Here is a 19,775-nt window from a genome sequence, read left to right as displayed (position 1 = left end):
ATGAAGGATAAGATTTAGTGCAACCACTAGCAGGCAGTAAAAATTAGTCTTTCCTTTCTGCTAGGTGCTGCTTAGGGCTTGATAAGTCAATAGGAAACAGTAGGCACAGGGATTTGTGTGGATCTTCATCAGAGCCTTAGCACATATTGGAATGTACAAATTGATAACCTTTAATTGTAGTAAAGGCTTCTGGACTACAGGTGGGTAGATGAGGTCAATACAGTCAGCAGCAGGAGGGCAGAGCAGAGAGCAGGGCTAGATGTCTGGGGCAGAAAGGAGGCAGCAGAAAACCGGTCCTACAGCTTATGGAAAAGCTAGATAAGAATTATACGAGCATAAAATATTCCTTGTCTTCCGAGTACTAAAGAACCTCCATATGAAGGGACACTAAGCACTCGTACTGCTGTATGCCTTTGTGTAGTCCCCTCAAAGGGTGGTTGCATCGACTGTGTCAGGCAATATTTTTAAAGAGCGACTCCGGAATCTCTAACTCGGGGGTCGAAGAAGAAGTCATACTTTCGGGAGGAGCACGTATCCAGCAGGAACTCCTCACCGGCATCCCAGGGGCTTCAGGCCCTCGGGGAAGCCGTGCTCATCCCTTCCACCCTCGGGGCTCGCCCCTGCCCACCCGGGGGCCGCTGCTGCTCTGCCGGAGCCCTCAGGCGCCCAGAGCTGCGCTCGCAGCGGGAGGTGGGGGAACAGAGGAGCTGCCGGGCGCCCCCCGGAGCCCAGCGATCCTGCCCGGGGGGACGGGACGGGTCCGGCTGCTCCGCCCCGGCCGGAGCGCGAGGTAGCCCGCGTTTGCGGGCAGGGAGCGCCGGTGGCTGGACAGCTCTTCCCTGCTGCTGTCTCGACCACTTGATCCGGTTTTCTCTTATTTTCCGGTCTAACGCGCCCTTGCCGAGACAGCCGCTCCATCCCGCCGCCGGCGCGGCAGCGCTTTAGGTGCCGGGCGGGTGGTGAGCGGGTCCCGTTTACCTGGCCGGTGTGTGTCTGGCGGCGAGCGGCCGCGGGGACGAGGCTGAGCAGCCCTCACCACTGCGGCGGGGCTGGGGAGAGCGGCTCCGAGCACCGGCAGGGAGGGGGTGTGGGCACACTGCTGCTGTGTCCCGCCGTCCCGGAGGGGTGGGGGAGGCCGGGCCGGCAGGCGCCTCCTAAAACTAAAGCCCCATAGAAGAGGAAAGGAGGAGGCTCCGCGGCGGAGGGCGCAGCGGGGAGAGGCGGCTCCCGCAGCCCCGTGGCAAAGCGCCGGCTGGAGGCGGAGGGCGGCTGCTGCGGGGCTCCCGCGCTCGCCGAGCGTGCGCTGGGCGCTGGGGGCAGAGCAGCCCTTCGTACTGCCGTGATGGTGCATTTTTCCTCCGGCTCCTTCGCGTGGATGGTGCCGCAGCCCGACAAACCCTTGGCCGCTGCCTGCCGAGGCTGGCCAGGATCTCCCTGTCTCTCTCATTCCTGCTCTCCCTGCTGTGCTCGTTCCTTCCCCTCATCACCTCGCCGGCAGTGTGCCCGCTCCAAACCCCGCAGTAGTGACAGTGTTTTATCTCCCTAACGTCGCATCCGCGCGTGATTGAACACCGGCAGCAGGGTGCGCGGCCAGGCAACTTCAGTGGCATCCGGGTGCGTGGTGCGATGGGGATAGGGGATCACGTATGTGCCTGCCTGCGCCTTCAGGTGAGCCTGCAGCCACCTGCGGCTCCGCGCCGGCCGGGAGACGTTGCGCGCTCGCGTATGGGTAGGCAGGGAGGAAGGAGATGGCAGCGGCGCGGCGCTGCCCGGCCCCCGCCCCGTCGGGGATGCCCATAGTCCCGCAACCAGGGACTCGGCTCTGGGGTCGCCCCAGGCCTGGGGGTGGCGGCCTCCGGCGCGGTGGCCCGGTCCCATCTCTCCTGCCCCTCCAAGCGGCGGCCCGGCCCGGCTCGGCCCCGGGCGCTGCTGCGGGGTGCATCAGCCCCGCCCGCCGGGCCCCGCATCCCGCTCGGCCAATGGGGGCGGCGCGGCGGCGGCACGTGACGCGGCGGGCCGGGACCTGCTGCTTCCCCCGCGCAGAGGGATGCGGGCGGCAGAGCGGGGCAGGCGGTGGCGGCTGCTGCTGCTGCTGCGCGGCGGCGGCCCCTCCGCGCCCTCCCCCCGCTCCCCGCCGCCCGGCCCCTATGGCAGCCGCTCCCCGCCCCGCCGCCGCCCGCACCCCCGCGCCGCCCCGCCGGGCTCCGCCGCTCGCACCAGCGTCGCGCCCGCATTCAGCCGCCGCTCGCTGACCCGCTGCCGCCGCCGGCCGGGGCCCCGGGATGCCCAGCGGCCCCGCCGCCCGTCCCTGCCGCCCGCCGCGCCGCCCGGGGGGCACGCCGCCGCAGCCGGAGAGTTGAGTTAGGAAGTCATGGTGCCCTGGGAGCCCTCCCCGCCCCGGCAGTGCGGTGGCTGGACGCTCTGCGACTGCTGCTGCTGGCTGCTGCTGCCCGCCGTGCTGCTCGTCCTAGCCCGCCCCGACAAGCTGGCGGCCTTCCCTACCTCCTTAAGCGACTGCCAGACGCCCACCGGCTGGAACTGCTCCGGTAAGCACCGGAGCATCCCGCGTCCGGCCCCTCCGGGAGCTCAAAGTTGCGCGGGAGAGCCTAGGGGAGGCAACTTCAGAGGGCGATGCCCGTCCGGCGGAATACATGGGAATGGTGAAGGCAGAAAGTGCCGGGCTCCGGGGCGCGCCGCAGCCCCCGGGCACTTCGCTGCCTCCTGCTCCGCGGGGTCGGGCGCGGCAGCCGCGCCCTCCGCCGGTGCGCAGCGCCGCGGCTTCCCTGGCCCGCCGGAGCGCAACTCCGCGCTTAAACCGGGCAACTCTGTGTGTGACTGCGGAGCGGGGGTGCGGGGAGACGGGCCGTGTGCGCGCATCCTGCGGGCGGCTGTTGCCGTGCGCACTGAATTGAGAGCAAATCGGGGTAGGGACACCGCGACTCCGGGAACCCGATGCCTGCTCCTCCGAGTCCGGCTGACCTTTATAATGAGTTTCCTATGTAGGTCAGCAGCCGGTCCTTCTCCAATACACAAAGTAGTTCTGACACGAGACTGTAATAGCCTTTTGAGGGAAAGAGCGTTATCTGGGGTAATGTGTGCATCGCACATAACGTGTTAGGTTGGGGGGGGAATTTCCACTGTAAGCTCTTCACTTCGAACATGTAGCGAGATGGTTAAGAGTGCTCAGGTGTTTTCCAAAAGAATCAATGGATTTAGATCTTAATGGGTTTGGAGTCTGATGTTAGCTGTTTTGTTTAATACCTTGCATGCTGTTGGAGTGGCAAGTCAGCTAGCGAAATCTGAAATTCATGCTTGTATTCGTGAACTGAATCTTCAGTCAGATCTGTTGGTTTTTCCTGGAGAAAATGAAGGCAGAGAGCTCGATTCATTCAGCAGCTCGTGGGGAACCTGGCACTTCTCCCTGTTAACTTAGAGGTGATCAGTCTTCATTGGGATCAGGCAGACCATCACGGAAAACACACAGCCTGTTTGTCTTTATTACTGGGGGCTTTGTTGCATCATGGGCTGGAGAAATTCCAATTTGGACTTTTGTCCAACAGATTTGCCATTGGATTGGGATACGTTGAAGATATTTCCAAGCCAGAGCCATGAAATAGCATAACTACTGGATGGCTTTTGAGGAAATAGTCTGTGAAATAGAGAAAAAAGTGTGTGAGGTAGTGAGGGGTAGAGAGAGAGAGAGAGTGAAGGGGAAACAAGAGAAAAAAGTGGAAAACTGGGGACAGGGAAGGACAAAAGAAAATCTGGACTCCATCGTTTCATCAACAAGGTTATTGTGCTATGTGCATTAAAATGCAATCATCCCGTATTGTTCCCCTTGCTAGACCAAAGTTGACATCTATTTTTTTTCCCTCTTTACATTTGAGGTTACGATGATAGAGAAAATGATCTCTTTCTCTGCGACACCAATACCTGTAAATTTGATGGGGAGTGTTTAAGGATTGGAGACAGTGTGACTTGTGTCTGTCAGTTCAAGGTAAGAAGATTGATATTTTGCTCTCTAATTCACTAATGAGAATACAAATCAAGGATCTCCCTTTATAACCTATCACTTGGCAATTTATTTCTCTACGTGCAGAGAAGTTAGAGGGAAAACCTGGCAGCATGTATAAAAGCTGGCAGGAGAACCAACTGGTGTCAAGAAGACATAAGTTTCTCTGGGAAAATGCAGATGCTGTGGCTTTAAATGTCCCTCTGGGTCTGCAGTTTCAGGTTGTGCATTTCTGATTTTTCATCTCTGCCCTTTTAACAAGGATTTAGAGTCCTTTCTAAATTCATTTCTGATACAGATCATGGCTTATTGTATTCAGAGTTCTGATCTAGTTAAAGAAATGGATCTGTAATGTGCTTATGCAATATTTTCAGGAAGGGCTGCATAGTGACAATGCTCCTGCCTGTTTATCTGCCTAGCTGATCAGATTAAGGAGCAATCCCTCTGTTCCAAAATCATGAACTTCCTTTAGGTTTTATATAGTTTTAAGGGGGGCTATTACTGGGTAGGAGGGGTTTTTTTTCCTTCTATTCCTTCTCTCTTGCAGCTACATCTAAATCTCAGGCATTCTCGAAGTCAGACGATTTCATTATGAAGGATTCCATTTAATATGTTTTAGCCAACTCACAAAGCAGCTGTGCTTTACATAATGACCTGAATAAAACCTGAACAAATTAAAGGAGTTTAAGCATGTACGAGCACGTGTTGTGTGTGCGTTTATCCCCCTGTGGTTTTCTGTATTTTGATGTGGATTTGTAAAGTTGTGGAACTTGTAATGCTGATATGAATGTTTACAGCAGAGCAGGCCAAATAGTGCACAGTTCAAGATTGTGCACATCTGTAATTATCAAGTTATTACTGAGCTTTGGTAGACTATTCACTTCGAAGTATGACAAATATTGTTTATATTTCTAGAGCCAAAAGTGTCTTTGGACAAAAAAAAAAAACCCAAAAACCCCGAAGTGATAAATTCTTTCATTTAAAACAAAGAAGGAATTTTCTATAAGAACAAGACAGTTGTTTGCTAAAGTGCTTTGTGTTTCCCATGTTGGGAGAAAATTCGTATTGACTGTGGGTTTTTTAATTCCATTTCTAGTTTATATGTAATCAAAAATTCAATGTGAGAGTGCTGTTTTGAGCATTTGCCTTGGCTCAGCACATGCAGTGATTTAAGAGTTAGTCTGTTTTCCCTTTCTAAGAAAAATCTGTAATGAAGTGAAATGTCTGTGACTTGTCCCACTGACTGGTGGTGAGCTAGGAAAGATGTTGTGCCATGAGCACTGGGAACTTAGGGCAGCCACAGAGTGCTTGGGTCTTGTGTTTGGTCCCAGTTTGGCATTGCTATTTGTCATAAAGCAATGAACTCGTAACCTAGAAGGAACAAACACAGATACTGCTATCAGCAGGGAAGAAGGCATTGGGAGCGTTGTTTTCCCAAGGCAGAATGCTGGTCGCTTGTGATTCAGGATATTAAAAGTATGAGTTGGGCAACTGTGGGCCTGATCACTAATAAATGGGTTGAAAGCAGTGATCCTCTGGTTTCAGTGGCATTTAGATCGGGCTCTGTAAGAATTTGGAGCCCTTTGTCTTGATTTGAGCCGCCTGTGGAGCCACAGGGTTGACTGTGACCTTGGAGGGCAAATTACCTGTGGCTGATCCTGTGCCAGCTCTGCGAAGGGTGGTGCAGTGCCGGGGGCTTCTTTAGTCAAATGCATCCACTTTGATACAGGCAGAGCTTGGGGGCATGTTCACTTCTCTTGTAACATCAGTTGACAACGTGACAAGCCAAAAAGATACGCCACTAGAGTAGAAAATTAATTTCTGGTGCGGTGTCTGAGGCTGTCCAAGTAAGGCAGAGCCAGCCAGGTAATTTATGGCATGAATAAGGGGGTCCCCCGTCAGAATTCAGGTCCCCCGTTTCGGTTGCAGCTCTCTGGGGTGATAGTGAGCAAATCAATAGCAGACTCCTCATCACTATAATTGCTTTTTATGTTTTCTCCACAATTTGCCAAGGGCTTTAACGGCAGTTTGAGATAATAGACAAGGACGGAAAGCTAATTTTGCCTCCATATACTGTTGAAAAGTCCTGGGCTGGCCAGCTTGTGTCTTGAGGGGCTGGGGGAGGCAGAAGTGGGGAGCAGGGCTGCTGCAATCTCAGCTTGGGTTTCTCCAAACCAGAATCACAGGTGCACCATGTCTGTTGAAGTGGAGCTAAAATGAATTTATTTTTATTTGAAAAGCGGAATATGATCAGACTGCTCTGGAACACCTGAGTTAGGCTTCTGTCCCTAGAGAGACAGCAGGCATGTAGTGAGAAAGGGATTTATATTGGTTGGCCCTCTTGTTGTACACTACTGCAAAACGATAGCTCATTCACTGACTTCTCACAATGAGACACGTATTTAGTTGTAAAATACCATGTCCCGCTCTGATTTTGTAAATGCAGACCTATGCTCAGGGCAAGCCCACACCTTGGTGCCATCAGGGAGGGAAGGCATGGAGCTGGTACTGGCTCCAGCAGTGGGGCTGAGAAAGGGGAAAACCACCACCCCTTCCCTCCCTGCAAAGGGCAAACTCAGTGGGTCCACCAGAAAGTGCAGAGCTGTGCCAGCAGGCGCATGGTTGGAGACATGGCTTGCTAGGGTCTGTACCCCAGTCTGCCCAAAGCCATAGCTCTGGCAGCCTGGATTCTCTTCCCTCTTAGATTTCATGAACACATCCAAAAATATGCCAGTGTATTTCCATCAGTCACGTATCTTTTCTCTTTAGTCACGAGGACTGTGAACATTGACTGGTTTTTATGTGAAGGAGGAGTGCTGTTTTCATTTGTGTTGAATCCCTCACATGTCTCAGTGTTTGTGGAGCTGGAACAGCACCTGGCCAACTTACAGTTTTATATTATCTTTCCAGAATATATTTTCATGTTACTTCATTCAAGATGTAGGTGGCGTTTAGGAGTATTTAATTCAAGAGAGTAGGACACTTTTAACAGTGATACCAGGAGAAGTTAAACAAGTTACCGTTTTCTTCATAAAACAAACCTTATGCTTTCAGTGCCCAGTGCAGACCACAATGCTTACAAAGCTGCTTTGTCCCTCATGATAGTGGGCATTCAAGGCTCCTAATGCTGCGAAAGGCAGCCTTTGGCTGATACTTGCCTGAATTGGATACATCCATTTCCCTGCTGTACAGCTGTATTATTAAAATGTGCATGTAACGAGAGAGAAGTGGGCAGCATGGCACTATGCTGCTGGGTTTAATGGGAGTTTTGACATGGATTTTCTTATCAGCAGTTGCAGGATAGAGAAGCATTCCCACATCTAGGGTTTGGGCTATTAAGCCCTAAACCAATGCTGAAAATGCGTCAGTAGACTGGAGAAACCGACAGTCAACATCTAATATTCTCCAGTACTAGCAAGAAGTTTTTTATGGAGGAGAGCTGCAAGTACCAGATTTAGTGTGGTCAAGCACAAGAGTCTAGTTCTAGTGGGTTAGGAATAATCCTGGTGACAAACATCACAACCTTCTCATCCATGATTGTTTTATGGGTAACTTCCACAAGAGTTTCCTAGTGGCTTTCAGAGCCATCCCAGCTCAAAGCCAAGGCAGGATCCGCCTGGAAGATCTCACTTCTTTTTGTTTCTTGTGACTCCTGCCTTTTCTATCCCAATACTAGCTATCCAAAGGCAGCAGTGGTGAGAAGCGTGGGCAATAGGTGAAAAAATGCAGATTTGACCAGCACAGTTTGAGGAAGAAAAGGCTGCGTCACTTGTACTCATCATGGAAGTACCCTCTACCTCCACCGGCTGAAGCCAAGCTCGAATGTGGTGGGAGCCACAGGAGAGGCAGGGAAACCTCTGTGGGGAGAATTATTCCTGCCTGGAGCCCTGGTGTCTCTCAAAATGTGTTTTAAAATTGCCAGTCTTTGAGAGAAGTTCCCACCTGTCTCACAGCAGCTCTGTCACTTGTTTCTGTGGATCAGGATCTCACTTGTGATGCTGTATGCTGCTAATGTAGGGCCGCCTGGCCTTTCAGATTTGCAGCTGAGTCAGTGTAAAAGATCGTCTCTTGCTCTGGGCGAAACCAGCAGAGAGTTTGCCACTGTGTTTCCCCAGAACAGGATCCAACATTGTTTCTGAATGTATTAGCGCTTGTTGAGATAACTTTGGGCCAAATTCTGCACAGATTGCTCTGGCAAAAAGTCCCACGGGTGACAAGTAGATAGGATATCTAAAGCAAGCACAATCTGATCCTTCATGCTTTAAAAATCTACATGATTGTGTTAATTGTCCTGGTTAAATATTCCATATCAGCCTCCAGCAATTGCTGTTGAACTTCCGGATGGAGTTGGCATCTTCTGCTCAGATTGAGGACATACTGGTGAAAATAGCATAATAACATTTTTTAATCAACTGTTTAAAGTCTCTGCATGGAGGAGCCCTTCGTTAGGAGCGGATTTCTACTGTTGTGGCTGCTGGTTCTTGTTCCAAGGAAAGAGGGTGCTGGGGGTGGGCAGCAGCTTGGGAAGACTGAAGAAAATACAATGCATAAGGAAAATGTCATTTGATTTGGCCCAATCAAAATGTCACTCTGACCAACTATGAATAATTTCTTGGCAGCTGCTGCGTGTGGAGGCCTGCAATTAATGCAATCTATGCAGTTGTTTGTGTTAATCACTTTGGTAGTCATTCACTTTGAAGCCTATTTGTTGTTATCCCTGGAACTTCAGTTCTGCATTTCACGTTGTGCCTGATGAACACACCTCAGACACTTTGTGGCATAATATAGCTAAAGACAAAGTATGATTTCTTTTTAATTTTTATTTGGATTTAAGCAGAGGTGAGCATTTGTAAATAATAATTGTGTTCATCCCATTTGTTATAATTAAACAATGAGGCATACCAGGAGTGTGGTAATCATGAGATAATCATATCCCTGGTATAATTACCATGTACAGGGTACATCCAAGTTTTTCTAAGCCTCAGAGTGTGATTATCTTATGATAACTGCACCCAGTAGGTTGCCAAATTTTCAGTGTAAAATGGGATTATTTGTATTAAAATGAACAAGAGAGGGCAAAGCTGTTTGCCAGTGGTGGAGGGAACAAAGCGCAGGTAGTTTGCAGAGTTGGGCAGGAGTTTGAGCCAAAAGAGGGGTGAGTGGCGTGAGTAACTTCTGTCTTGGCTCGCTGCAGTGCTGCCACTCCTACCTGCTGGCCACCGTGGGGAGAGCTTGGACCTTCCTGGAGCATCCTGCAGAAAGAGGGATGGGTTTTGATCATAGGTGTCTCGGATAATTTCAGCCTGTCCAATCAGTTCTAATTATAGCTAAGTACTTAAATAGTTATACACACACAGGCGGACACAGTTCTGTGTATGCAGGCGGCTGTCTCTGTAGCAGTGAGAGGGTGTGTGTGTGCTGGAGGAGGGGAAAAGCAAGCCTCTTCATTACAGTTTGTCTGTAGCCATCCAATGGAGACACGTGAGCTGCTATTGCAGATGTAAGGAGCCGTGTGCCTTGCTTGTACTGCTTCCCAGGGGAATGCCCCCACCTCGTTCTGCAGGGAGAGACCTCTCAGGGCAGCAATTACTGATCACTTTGCCGTTCAGATTATTTTTCCCATAACATGTTCAAGTCTGGTTTACGGTCCTCTTCCTTTTGTCTTTTAAAAAATCCCCCCTCTCTCTTCCTGGTAGCTGTAAAGGTAAAGAGGAGGGTCAGCATGACCCTCTCTGTTTTCCCAAGGTATCAATACTGGAAGGGGGCAGAGGGGTAGCTAGATGGATGCTGAGCCACTTGGCTTATGTGACTAACTCTGCTTCTCTCTGTCCCTTCCCATCAGTGTAACAATGACTATGTGCCCGTGTGTGGCTCCAACGGCGACACCTACCAGAATGAATGCTACTTGAAACAGGCTGCCTGCAAGCAGCAGAGCGAAATACTCCTGGTGTCTGAAGGATCATGTGCGACTGGTACGTATAGCAGGGTCCAAGCTGCCTGCTAACCTTGCCATGCCCCTGAGCAAAATAACCTGTGGGTGGCCAAAGCCATTTGGATCCCTGCTTTGAATTCATTACAGGTTAATTCTTTACAGTTGTAGGCATGAGAAATTGCTGCCATCCTTCCCTTTTAAGTTAGTGTATGATCACTGTCTGTGATATTGACGCTGTTTTGAAGAGTGCAGTGCAGAAGTTGTTCCTTCTTAATGTGTATCTTGTGCTTCTGATCATTCTGTGTGCTGTGTACACTCCTCAGCTGTTACGACAAGTAACTGGAAGCAGATTAAACAAGCAGATGTCTGATAAATGGGCATCTGGATTACCACAAACCTCTCCATAATCTGGAGAGATAGAACTGGAGCATTATTGCCTGCAATCCAGTTTCTTAGGTCTTTTCTTACGCATGTAGGGCCAGAATCCCAGATGGTATCATTCAATAGACCACAGGTTATTGTGAGCCTTACCAGTCTAAACCAGCTGAAGACTTGGCCCAAAACACGCTTAATGAACAAGTCTATGCAACAGTGGATTTTTTTCCTGGCCTTGTTGGAAGAATTCATTAAAGAATGTGTATGAAAACTGCCATTTGAGACATCTTTTCTTGACTCTGAGCATTGTGAGGTATTTGTATCTCTGCTTTTATGAAACAGCTAGAAAGGTGAATGAGCAAAATCAGTCAGGAAAACTGAGTTGCTTATGTGCAGGGGTTCTTGATGTTTTTCTTTTGTACTCGGTATCTGTTAGAGGTGGGCAGTGAAGTTAACTTGAAAAGAGCAGGAGGAGTAAGTCTTTGTTCTTGAGAGAGTTCTTTAAACTTAAAGCAGAATTTTTTCCTGGCTGAGGATGGAGGAGGCAATAAAAAGTGCATTAGACAAACTTTTTGCAGTGCCATAATTTTGTGTTTCATACACTTGAGAGAAAATCAACTTCTTTTCCCTGGAAATGTTGTTCTCTGAAGCTGTTACCTGACAATTTTCAAGACGGGAAAAAAAAAAACAAAAAAAACCACATGCTGCATTTTTTTTTTTTTTTTTTGTCTATAAATTGGTATTAAACAGAGCTCAGGCTGACAAAACCTTTTGTAGCGTAGGATTTGTTCAACATAGCGAGTTGTCTCAGCACAGCAACTCATCTTTTTTGGTTCAAACTTTTTGATTAAAGGGATAATCTAACATATTTTCTTAAGCTTGCTTGCCTACTGGCAATGGCCATGTTGGAAGCATTCTCTCTGAAACACATGGTGGATTTCAGAAACAGAGACCTGAGTTGCTGGGAAGTGTGGCAGCGAGCAGCCCTCCTGGCTGTCACTGGCAGGGGTCTGGGCGTCAAAGTGTAGGGGCATAAGGAAAGACATGGGGTCCTTTTCCTCCAAAGAGCCAGGGAATATGATAATTCATTGTGGGAGGCAGGTGATAGCAGGTGTTCATTTCTTTCTCTGTGCTGGGGAGACCTGGCACACCTGGAAAAGCAGAGCTTCCCAGAGCCATGAACCTCTGTAATGTAATCAAGACACCTTTCCTCTTTCTTCAATAGCTCATTTGGGAAGGAGAATCAGGACAGAAGATCAGGAAAATGTAGGATATGGTCACTGGGAAAACACCATAAATTTCTGTTCTCTTTCCTAGCCCCCTTTTTCACCTGTCCTATGCAGTATTGCTGTGTAAATCTACCACTTTGAGCTATTCTTGTGGCAAGTTTATTTAAATAAGGGGTTTCCTTTCTTTTTTTGACTTTGAGCAATGATGGCTTGCACAAGCCAGTTCAGATCCACCACACCTTGCTATCAGTAAATTAGATCTAACGATTCGTAGAGTAATCTCAAAGCACCCTTTCCAAACTCTTTCTGTTAATCTTGATGCTGATAAATGGGTAACCCCTTCACTATGGGGGAGGATGGGATGACAACTTCCCTCCTTTCCCTGCAAAAGAAACTCCTCTTATGGGTTATTTTTGGTAACCCTACATGTGTGTGCACTCCGTGCTGTGCCTTGCTTAGAAAATTTCGTAATGAAGCTCCAGGGTTGGCAGTTTTGTGACGTTGCACTTTCTAAATCTGTGACTCTCGTCATTCCAGCCAACAAACCATCGAGCAGGGGAAAAAATAAAGCACTTAATTTTGAAACTCAGCAACAACCTCGAGAAAAAATGGCATTTCAGTCATTTATCTAAAGACTTTGAATAATAATTTCAGTGGTTTATTCCAGCTAGATCTGATGAGATGTCACTGTTTTGGAAGGATAATGACATTAATTTCCAATTGGTCTGGCCTCAAACAGATGGGTTTAAAAATTCTCTTTGGTGAGGGCTTAGTAGTGGCCAAGTTGTGTAACTTTGCACAACTGTTTATCAGTCTCAGTACAACAAAATGAGGCAGGGGCTTATGAGGACGTTTCAGCACTCCAGGGCTTACGTTATTTTAGTCTGATATAGAAACTTTACAGAAAAAGAGTTGAACATGAGAAAGATGGCTTGAGTGAAGTACGTTCAGATTAGATCTCTGTAGTTTACCCAGGGATGACATCAAATATAACCTACACTGTAATACACTTATATTGAATATAATACACTTATACTGAATATACTTATGCTTTGCATGCTTACAGGACATACTGTAGCACGTGAATATGAATTTCTTTCTGTTCTTTTCTCAGATGCCGGCTCAGGATCTGGGGATGGAGGTAAGAGCTATCTTTTAGTATCCCTGTGCTTATGTGTACACACATTGTCTTTCACAACTTCAGATTTTAAGTGGATGTGCTTTGCACTTTGTTTGTTATACTGAATATTGTCTTTTGCTTAGCTTTTTCACTGAAATAAAGTGATGGTTTGCATTTTAGTCAAGCTGGAACCTAATAATGACATGTTGTTTTCTAGGGAAATTCAGAAAGCTGTGTTACTCATAATAGGAGTTCGAATTATTCATAGGTTATGCTAGGAGCTCTATCTCCATCTACTGTTACAGCTGCACTCATTTGGTTTATGTTTAGAGTACTATTTCTTTTGTTTTTAGAATATGAGCCAAACCCTTGGCTCCTCCTCACTGGAGGATTCAAGCCAAATATATTTTGTGTTATCGTAGAGCATTCTTTCAAAGATATGAGGACATGACACAGGGAAAGAACAATGTTTTTTTTATATGAATAGCAGCAGCAAAAATGAGAATGGAAATGGTCCAAACCCTTTACTGCTTACCTTAAAATGTAGGCAAACTTCCATTTGAGTTGGGGATTGTCTTTATTTCCTCGGTGCAGTCATTTAGGGGTTTGCTTGTTTAACACTGGCCCTAGGGTTTGTGACTGATTCTTCATGGAAGTATAACTGCTGTAGTGCCCTGCTTTGTGGCAGGGAATGTGACTTTTGGGAGATACTTGCATGTTGGGGCTGGTGGATCAGGGCTAGTTTGTGTGGCTATGGAAAGTTGTCCTTAGCAGTTAGATTTATTTCTGCCCAAGCCTCCTGAATAAGATCTAGGAGCCCCATGGCAGGGGAAGGGGCAAGATCATCATCAGGCTGACATGCTGCTGGTCTCCTCTGGCTGTTGCAGCCATCAGGAGCTGAGCCAGCTTTTGACATAAGACACAGACAGCAGGTCTGGGCTCTTACCCAGTTTTATGGCTAGTCCTGGCTGGAATCAGGTCTTTCAAATACAGTCCTGTTATTTGGCAAAACACCACCCTGTCCTCGTGTAGTTTTGGTAACCAGTATATTAGAGAGTGCAGTGTGTGGGTAAAGCATTATTTTTACTTGTGAAGTAGTCAACAACATGAGCGTGAGGCAGTAGCAGAGGACTTAACTTTCCAATATTAGACTTGTGCTGCTTTCTGGACATGGGGACACTTAAATGTGTTTTAAGCTTGACTCTCCCCAAAAATCACAACCTAAAATGCTACTATTAATTTTCAGGAGTTTTGTCCAGCTATTCCTATTTTACTCTAATGCCCTTTTAAATTGTCTTTTTAAACTGTTACACCAAAGAAGTTTCTTATTCAGTGCTTAATGGAAATCTACAATTTAATTTATATTTATGATACACTCTTAGCACATATGGTTAATCAGCTTTCAAATGTAGCTGTGCAAAATTCATCATGTGTATACTGAGGAAAACAGATAAAATTTAGTTTGTTTTATAACTGGGGAAGTGGGAAAACAAACTTGGCCACTTTCTAAAAGTAGTGAATTCCACTCTGTTTAGACAAAAGTATAGGAATTTAAAAACATGTTTTCCAAACAGTTTCATTTTAAAAGCTACGATTGACAAAAGGTGAGCATGACAGGGCTTTGGGGACTGACTGGGCAGATAGTAAGGAAGCAGATTTGTGAAGAAAACAGAACCAAGTTGGTGCATGTGTTTAAAGGTCTACAAAGCTGCCTTGTATTATTCAAGATTTAGTAGGCAGCTATGTCTCTTCTTAAAGTACAAAAGTATATTTATGTGCCCTAAGAAGCTAAATCCAGTGAAGTAAATGCTGTCACTACATCACTCTTTACTAGACACAGTCTTGTTGTAAAAGCTGTAATAAATTTTGGGTGTCATCACAGTAAGTCTTGTAAAATCCACTCCAGCAATCTTGAGTGGGATGTTTTTCTGTGAGAAGCCTGAGGTCTTGGGCAATCTTGTGTGTGTTGGCTGGTTTTATGTAAGTTTTCCTTTCCTAGGCTTCTTCAGTCTTGGTTAACAAACTTGGTTAACATCTCTCTTGGTGGACCAAGAGGACCCTCCCAGCTGTCCATACCTCCGCTTGAATCAGCAGAATGGGGCTGTGATGGATGCTGTAGGTGTCAGAGATGCTACATACATCTGCAGTGAGGGACCTGAGATATATTGGACAGTGGGAATCCTTAGGAACAGCCATTCTCTTGTTGATCTGACCCATTTCTTGTTGCTGTTGGAGTGCCGGCAGGATGCGGGGTAGCACAACACTTTGGCATTCCCATGTGCTCTGTGGTGCATCTGTGTGTGTTGTGTTTTTCAGAGCTGGCAGACTTTCTGGCAAGGTTAAGGTTTGTGCAACTGTGATGGTCTGTCTATGGGAGGTTCCCTGCAGCCCTTGGGGACCGCTGTGGGCAATGGGCAGGCTGAGCAATGCCTCCTGGGCATGGATTAGGAGACCGGTTAAAAAGACAAAGAGCAGATGGACTTATTGAAAGCACCTATAATGGCTGATCCTCCAGTCTCAGTTGCTGAGGAGTGTCCTCAGCAGCAGGAATCTTTGCCTCTCAGCACTTATAGGACCAAAAGGATGTTGATTCTTGCTGGAGCCCCTCCATGTTACTCTCATGGGTTCCCTTAGTAGTGTTGTGTATCACTCGCAAGCTGTGAGAAAAGGGAAGCACCTCTTCAGCAGAATTGCATCTTGTGGTTGGATTTCTTTGGTCTGGTAAGGCACACATCTAATAGCAAATAAACTATGAACTAGTAAAGAACATTGTGTTTTTCCAGTTCTTGGAACATGCCAGGTTTCTTGCTCTGAGGTGTTTTCCCCCATGACTAACACCTCTTCATCTCTCAGTACTGCTTCTCTCTCAATGGACCTCTTGTCTCATGGAACTGTAATTGGTTAAGGGTTCAGAAACGATTGGGCAGGGGTTGGTGCAGTGGACAGACGTACACAAACACACCATGTGGTCACACAAGCCTTGTTTTCTGAGGAAACTGGACAGAGCAGGAACAAGGAACAATAAAGCCAGAGGCTGTGTTTTCCCTGCCACACTTCCCTTCTGCATGTTCCTATCTGGGTTTCAGAGAAATCTTCTCAATTTATTATTTAGGATTTAGGGTTTTCTGCTTTCCTGTCAGGGATGCTGGGATCAGAGAGGTCCCAGCTTCTTAGAACTTTAATGGTCTTGGAGGGCTTTCCAGAGGTGATTTAATCCTTTTTTATGCAGCAGTAGTGTACAAAAGTCCCCTTATTTGTAAAGTGATGGGGGAATCTTAATCTCATTTGATTACTGAGCCTTCAGTATGCACTTTTGGGGATATCCAGTAAATGGGTAAGAACAGTAGGTGTTCAAGTTTCTTACTGCAGAAGACATTTTTCCCTGTAAATGAAGGCTGAAAATGCAGAATCAAGAGCTGTTTCTGTGTTTTGATTGCAGAAGCTGAGCGTATGGTGTGGAATTATTTAAAAGCCCATATCCCAGAAAGATACTAATCAATGGCAGAAAGAATGAATGTGAAAGCGTTTATATAGAGAGTAATTTAAAGACATTCCATTCATTTTCATCTGCGCTGTTCTCTAGACAACTGTGTTTTTTTTAGAACCCAGTGATTCATGTTTTGGTCTTGAGCAGCTTTATAATGAATTCTTGCTCGTTTCCTAGCTTCCTTCAAACAGCGACAAACTCAAGATGTAGTATTTCATTATAGCTCTTACTGTGCTAAGAACACCTCTCCTCGGTATCTTTTTTACATTGAACACTTCTTTCCCCTCCCTGCATTATCTGTATTCTTAACTCTGTTGATTGATTGGCTTGCATTCATAGTCCAATGGATTTACTGTGAGTGACTATCACACTAGGTGTTTCTGTGATCCCCAGCAAGGCAGTGTGTAAGCACCTATGTTGAATCAGCTTCAGAGCCTTATACAATTTCCATTCAAGTCCTAGTGGCTTCAGTGGGAATTGTATGGGCCCCCTGGGTACACAGATCTTATCCTAATTTGATTTTTACATTAATTCTTTATGATCTAGACTAACGCAGAATGAAAAAACAAGTCATAATTCATCAATATCATCATCAGCATCTATTTTACAGTAGCATCTAGAGGCACAAATTATAAGATTAGGACTCCAGTGTGGTGCACCCTGGTATTGTGAGGCACTTCTTTCACAGTGAGAGGGCGAATAGAATCTGTGAAGCAGGGTCTGGATATACATACTGGGCAAAAGCTGTAAATTGCATCACACTTCAGTGGCTGGACTGGGAACAGCACGTTCTGCTTTCAGAGCCAGACCAGTGCTGAGTCTTTTGAACCACACTGATTGTCAGCAGACCCATATGTAATCCAGAAAGTATCAGAGATTATATTACTCTTAAAGTTATTACTAATATGTTAAACAAACCTGGTAATCAACAACCTTGCAATACAACATCTTTCCTCCCTCTCTTTTGTGTGTGTATTTTAAGGATGAGAATGTCTTGTTTGTTTGTTTGTTCATTCTTTCAATTTATCCCTTCAGTCTTATCCAGAAAAATTGAAGTCCTGCAGCTCTTTTAGGTGCCAACATGTAAACTTAATGATAGATTTAGAATTCTGGTCTGCCTTTCCTGTTGGCTTAGAAGATGTGTGAGTAAACACATACATACTATAAATCTGTATGGAGCAGCAGTCATTTTGAAACACTAGCTCAGAGGAAACAGGGAGAAAAAAATTAACACTTTGAAGTCTAAATTATTTTTGAAGGCAAACTGTAATGGTGCAAGTGTATCTTTTTTTCTTTAATCAACAGGGTAATGGCTACTTTGACCCAATTGTATTTGTGCTTGTCTCCATGCTGGTTTCACATGACTAACTTGAATTCAGCAGCTCTGCTGCTTTTCCACTGATTTCCTTTTCTGCTTTATTACAAGGTTGATTGATGGGCAGGGTTATGCAGAACACAAAGAGTATTGCTGTAAACACTATCCTAGCAATAACACTTGAGCCAAAATACACAGTAAAACCTGGAGTGTATACTGGTCTGAATTAAGCTGTGTATAAAACACAGTGGTGATAAACACATACATATACACTTATCCCCAGCATATAAGAAAATACTGGGAGTTTTCTAGTTTAACCTCTGAAAGAAAGGGAATCCATTCTGTATGGGTGTAACTGGAGATACAGGTTTCTCAAGTGAATTTAGAATATCTGCTGACCCCACATAATGAACTGCAATAAGGCAATAGGAAATCTTTTTCTACTCTAATTTAATTTTAAAAGTATAATTTAAAAGCAGCATCAGAAGGTACAAAATCAACTATAAGCAACGTGTGATGACTGGGTAAATACTGCTGGAGGTAATGTTTAAATCTTGAATGATTAACCTGACTGTGGATGGTCAAATATACGTCTCCCCTGTTAAACAGGTTTTTACCTTGTTAACCTCAGCATGGCACTGAGCCCAACCCAATAAGCTCTTTGAAAGGCTGGGCTTATTAGCTCAAGCTCTTTGCTGTTGTAACCCGACTGCAAGACTTCTGGTTCAGGGCTGGTGTGCTTCTGACCTATATAAGAGTTAGGTCAGGAAAAGTCTCTTTGTGGCCTTTAAAAATTAAGAAAAGATGAAGTTCCTATGTTATTGTTGACTAGATGAGAAGTACTTGGGCATTTGCAAGTCCTGAACTTTTAGGCCCCTTGCATGGGCATTTTGTGCAGGTTTTGGAAAAACTAGAAAGGTATGGGAATGACAGGAATACCAACTTTCGGATTCCTCCAAGGCTCTTGTTTGAGCTAAGTACTGAGCTGATCAACCCTGCCTGACTGAGAAGTCCCAGTAAATCCCCATGGCTCCTGTGAACTTGAAGCTCTCCAGGGTTATATATAAAGTACTAGTCTGGGAAACACTGATTTTGGATTTGGTTGTCTAGTTTCTGCCTATGTTTTGCTTGCTGCTTCTGCTGCTTCTGAAGTTAGAATGCAAAAATCCAACAAAAAAATATGCATTTTATCCCTGTGCTTGTTTTGTTATTAATGGCTAAAGTCTCTGCTGTGTTTCTGGTGTGAATGCACAGGTTTTGTCAAGCAGACTGTCAACACTGAGAAATGCCAGGGGAAAGCTTTAACCCATAGTGAATGACTTGTGGCCCATTTTCAGCTATTCATGCAAAACTGAAGAAAATGAATAGAAGATGCCATAAAGATTCACAGACTTCTGTAGGCGAGAAGTAGGAATGACATCTATTCATACCCTTTTTCCTAAATTATGTTTTTTAGCACTTCTTTTAAGTAATTCAGAGCTACACAAGGAGACCATGAGTGAAAGATGGTCTGCTTACACCAAAAAATACTGAGAAGACCCTGGTTTTGCTTTAAAAGTCAGAGTTGTCTCTCTGCATCAAAATGGAGCAAAAGAATCCAAAATATGCTATCTAATCATGTTCAATTTGTAAATCCACAGATAACCAAGTCATCAAACCAGTGAACAAATCCTATGGTACTCCAGCAAACAGATTAAAAAGGGACATTGGATCACAAATACTCACTTATCGGTCTGTTGTTGTAAACACAGCAAGAGGGAGATGCAACGGACTAGATTTGTCTGCTACATCTCTGTAAACCTGGATTAATTTTCCCTGTGACAACTGTGGAGTCACTGGAGATTACCAGTGATGACAATGAGAGGTGAATCTAGTCCACTCTTTCACTTTCCTATGTAGGAAGTTCTTTCATAGGGAAGATAAATGCTTCTCAAGCTTTAAAAAGGCTCTACCACGCTCTCTACAAACACTTTACTCCATGGGTTAAGAGCATGTGTTCAGTCCCATGCTTAATTTTTATCACATGCTTAAGTACCATTGACTCTAACAGTTTCTCTGAATGTGTATGTCTTGCACAAGTGGGGCCTGAGGCAGCCTTGGAGTGACCAGAACTTCTTCAGATCCTTGTGCATCTCTTGGTTATATTCTGTGGTTTCGTGATTGAAAAAGCTGATTCACTATGTGCTTGCTTTGAACTGTTTTTGGCGTGACATAGGATTTTGTTTGATGCTCTCATGAGATCTTAAAAACAACAAATGGAATGAAAACTGCCAAGTCTCTCTCAAGGTTCCTGTACTCGCTTTTC

General features: G+C 45.8%; 1 protein-coding gene across 1 annotated transcript in view; it reads left to right on the top strand.

Moving 5' to 3' along the window:
• The first annotated feature begins 2,277 nt into the window (after nt 1-2,277).
• The window catches only part of TMEFF2 (transmembrane protein with EGF like and two follistatin like domains 2), a 127,801-nt gene continuing 110,303 nt past the window's right edge, over nt 2,278-19,775 (top strand). The window contains exons 1-4 of the mRNA XM_065669950.1: nt 2,278-2,546; nt 3,888-3,997; nt 9,855-9,984; nt 12,663-12,689. Of these exons, the coding sequence (XP_065526022.1) occupies nt 2,372-2,546; nt 3,888-3,997; nt 9,855-9,984; nt 12,663-12,689 (442 nt within the window). The 5' untranslated portion in view covers nt 2,278-2,371. The remainder of the gene's footprint in view (nt 2,547-3,887; nt 3,998-9,854; nt 9,985-12,662; nt 12,690-19,775) is intronic.

The sequence above is a fragment of the Lathamus discolor genome, chromosome 3, assembly GCF_037157495.1.
Source record: "Lathamus discolor isolate bLatDis1 chromosome 3, bLatDis1.hap1, whole genome shotgun sequence".
NCBI lineage: Eukaryota > Metazoa > Chordata > Aves > Psittaciformes > Psittacidae > Lathamus > Lathamus discolor.
Note: the sequence above shows the minus strand (reverse complement) of the source record. Positions and strands in the feature narration are given on the sequence as shown.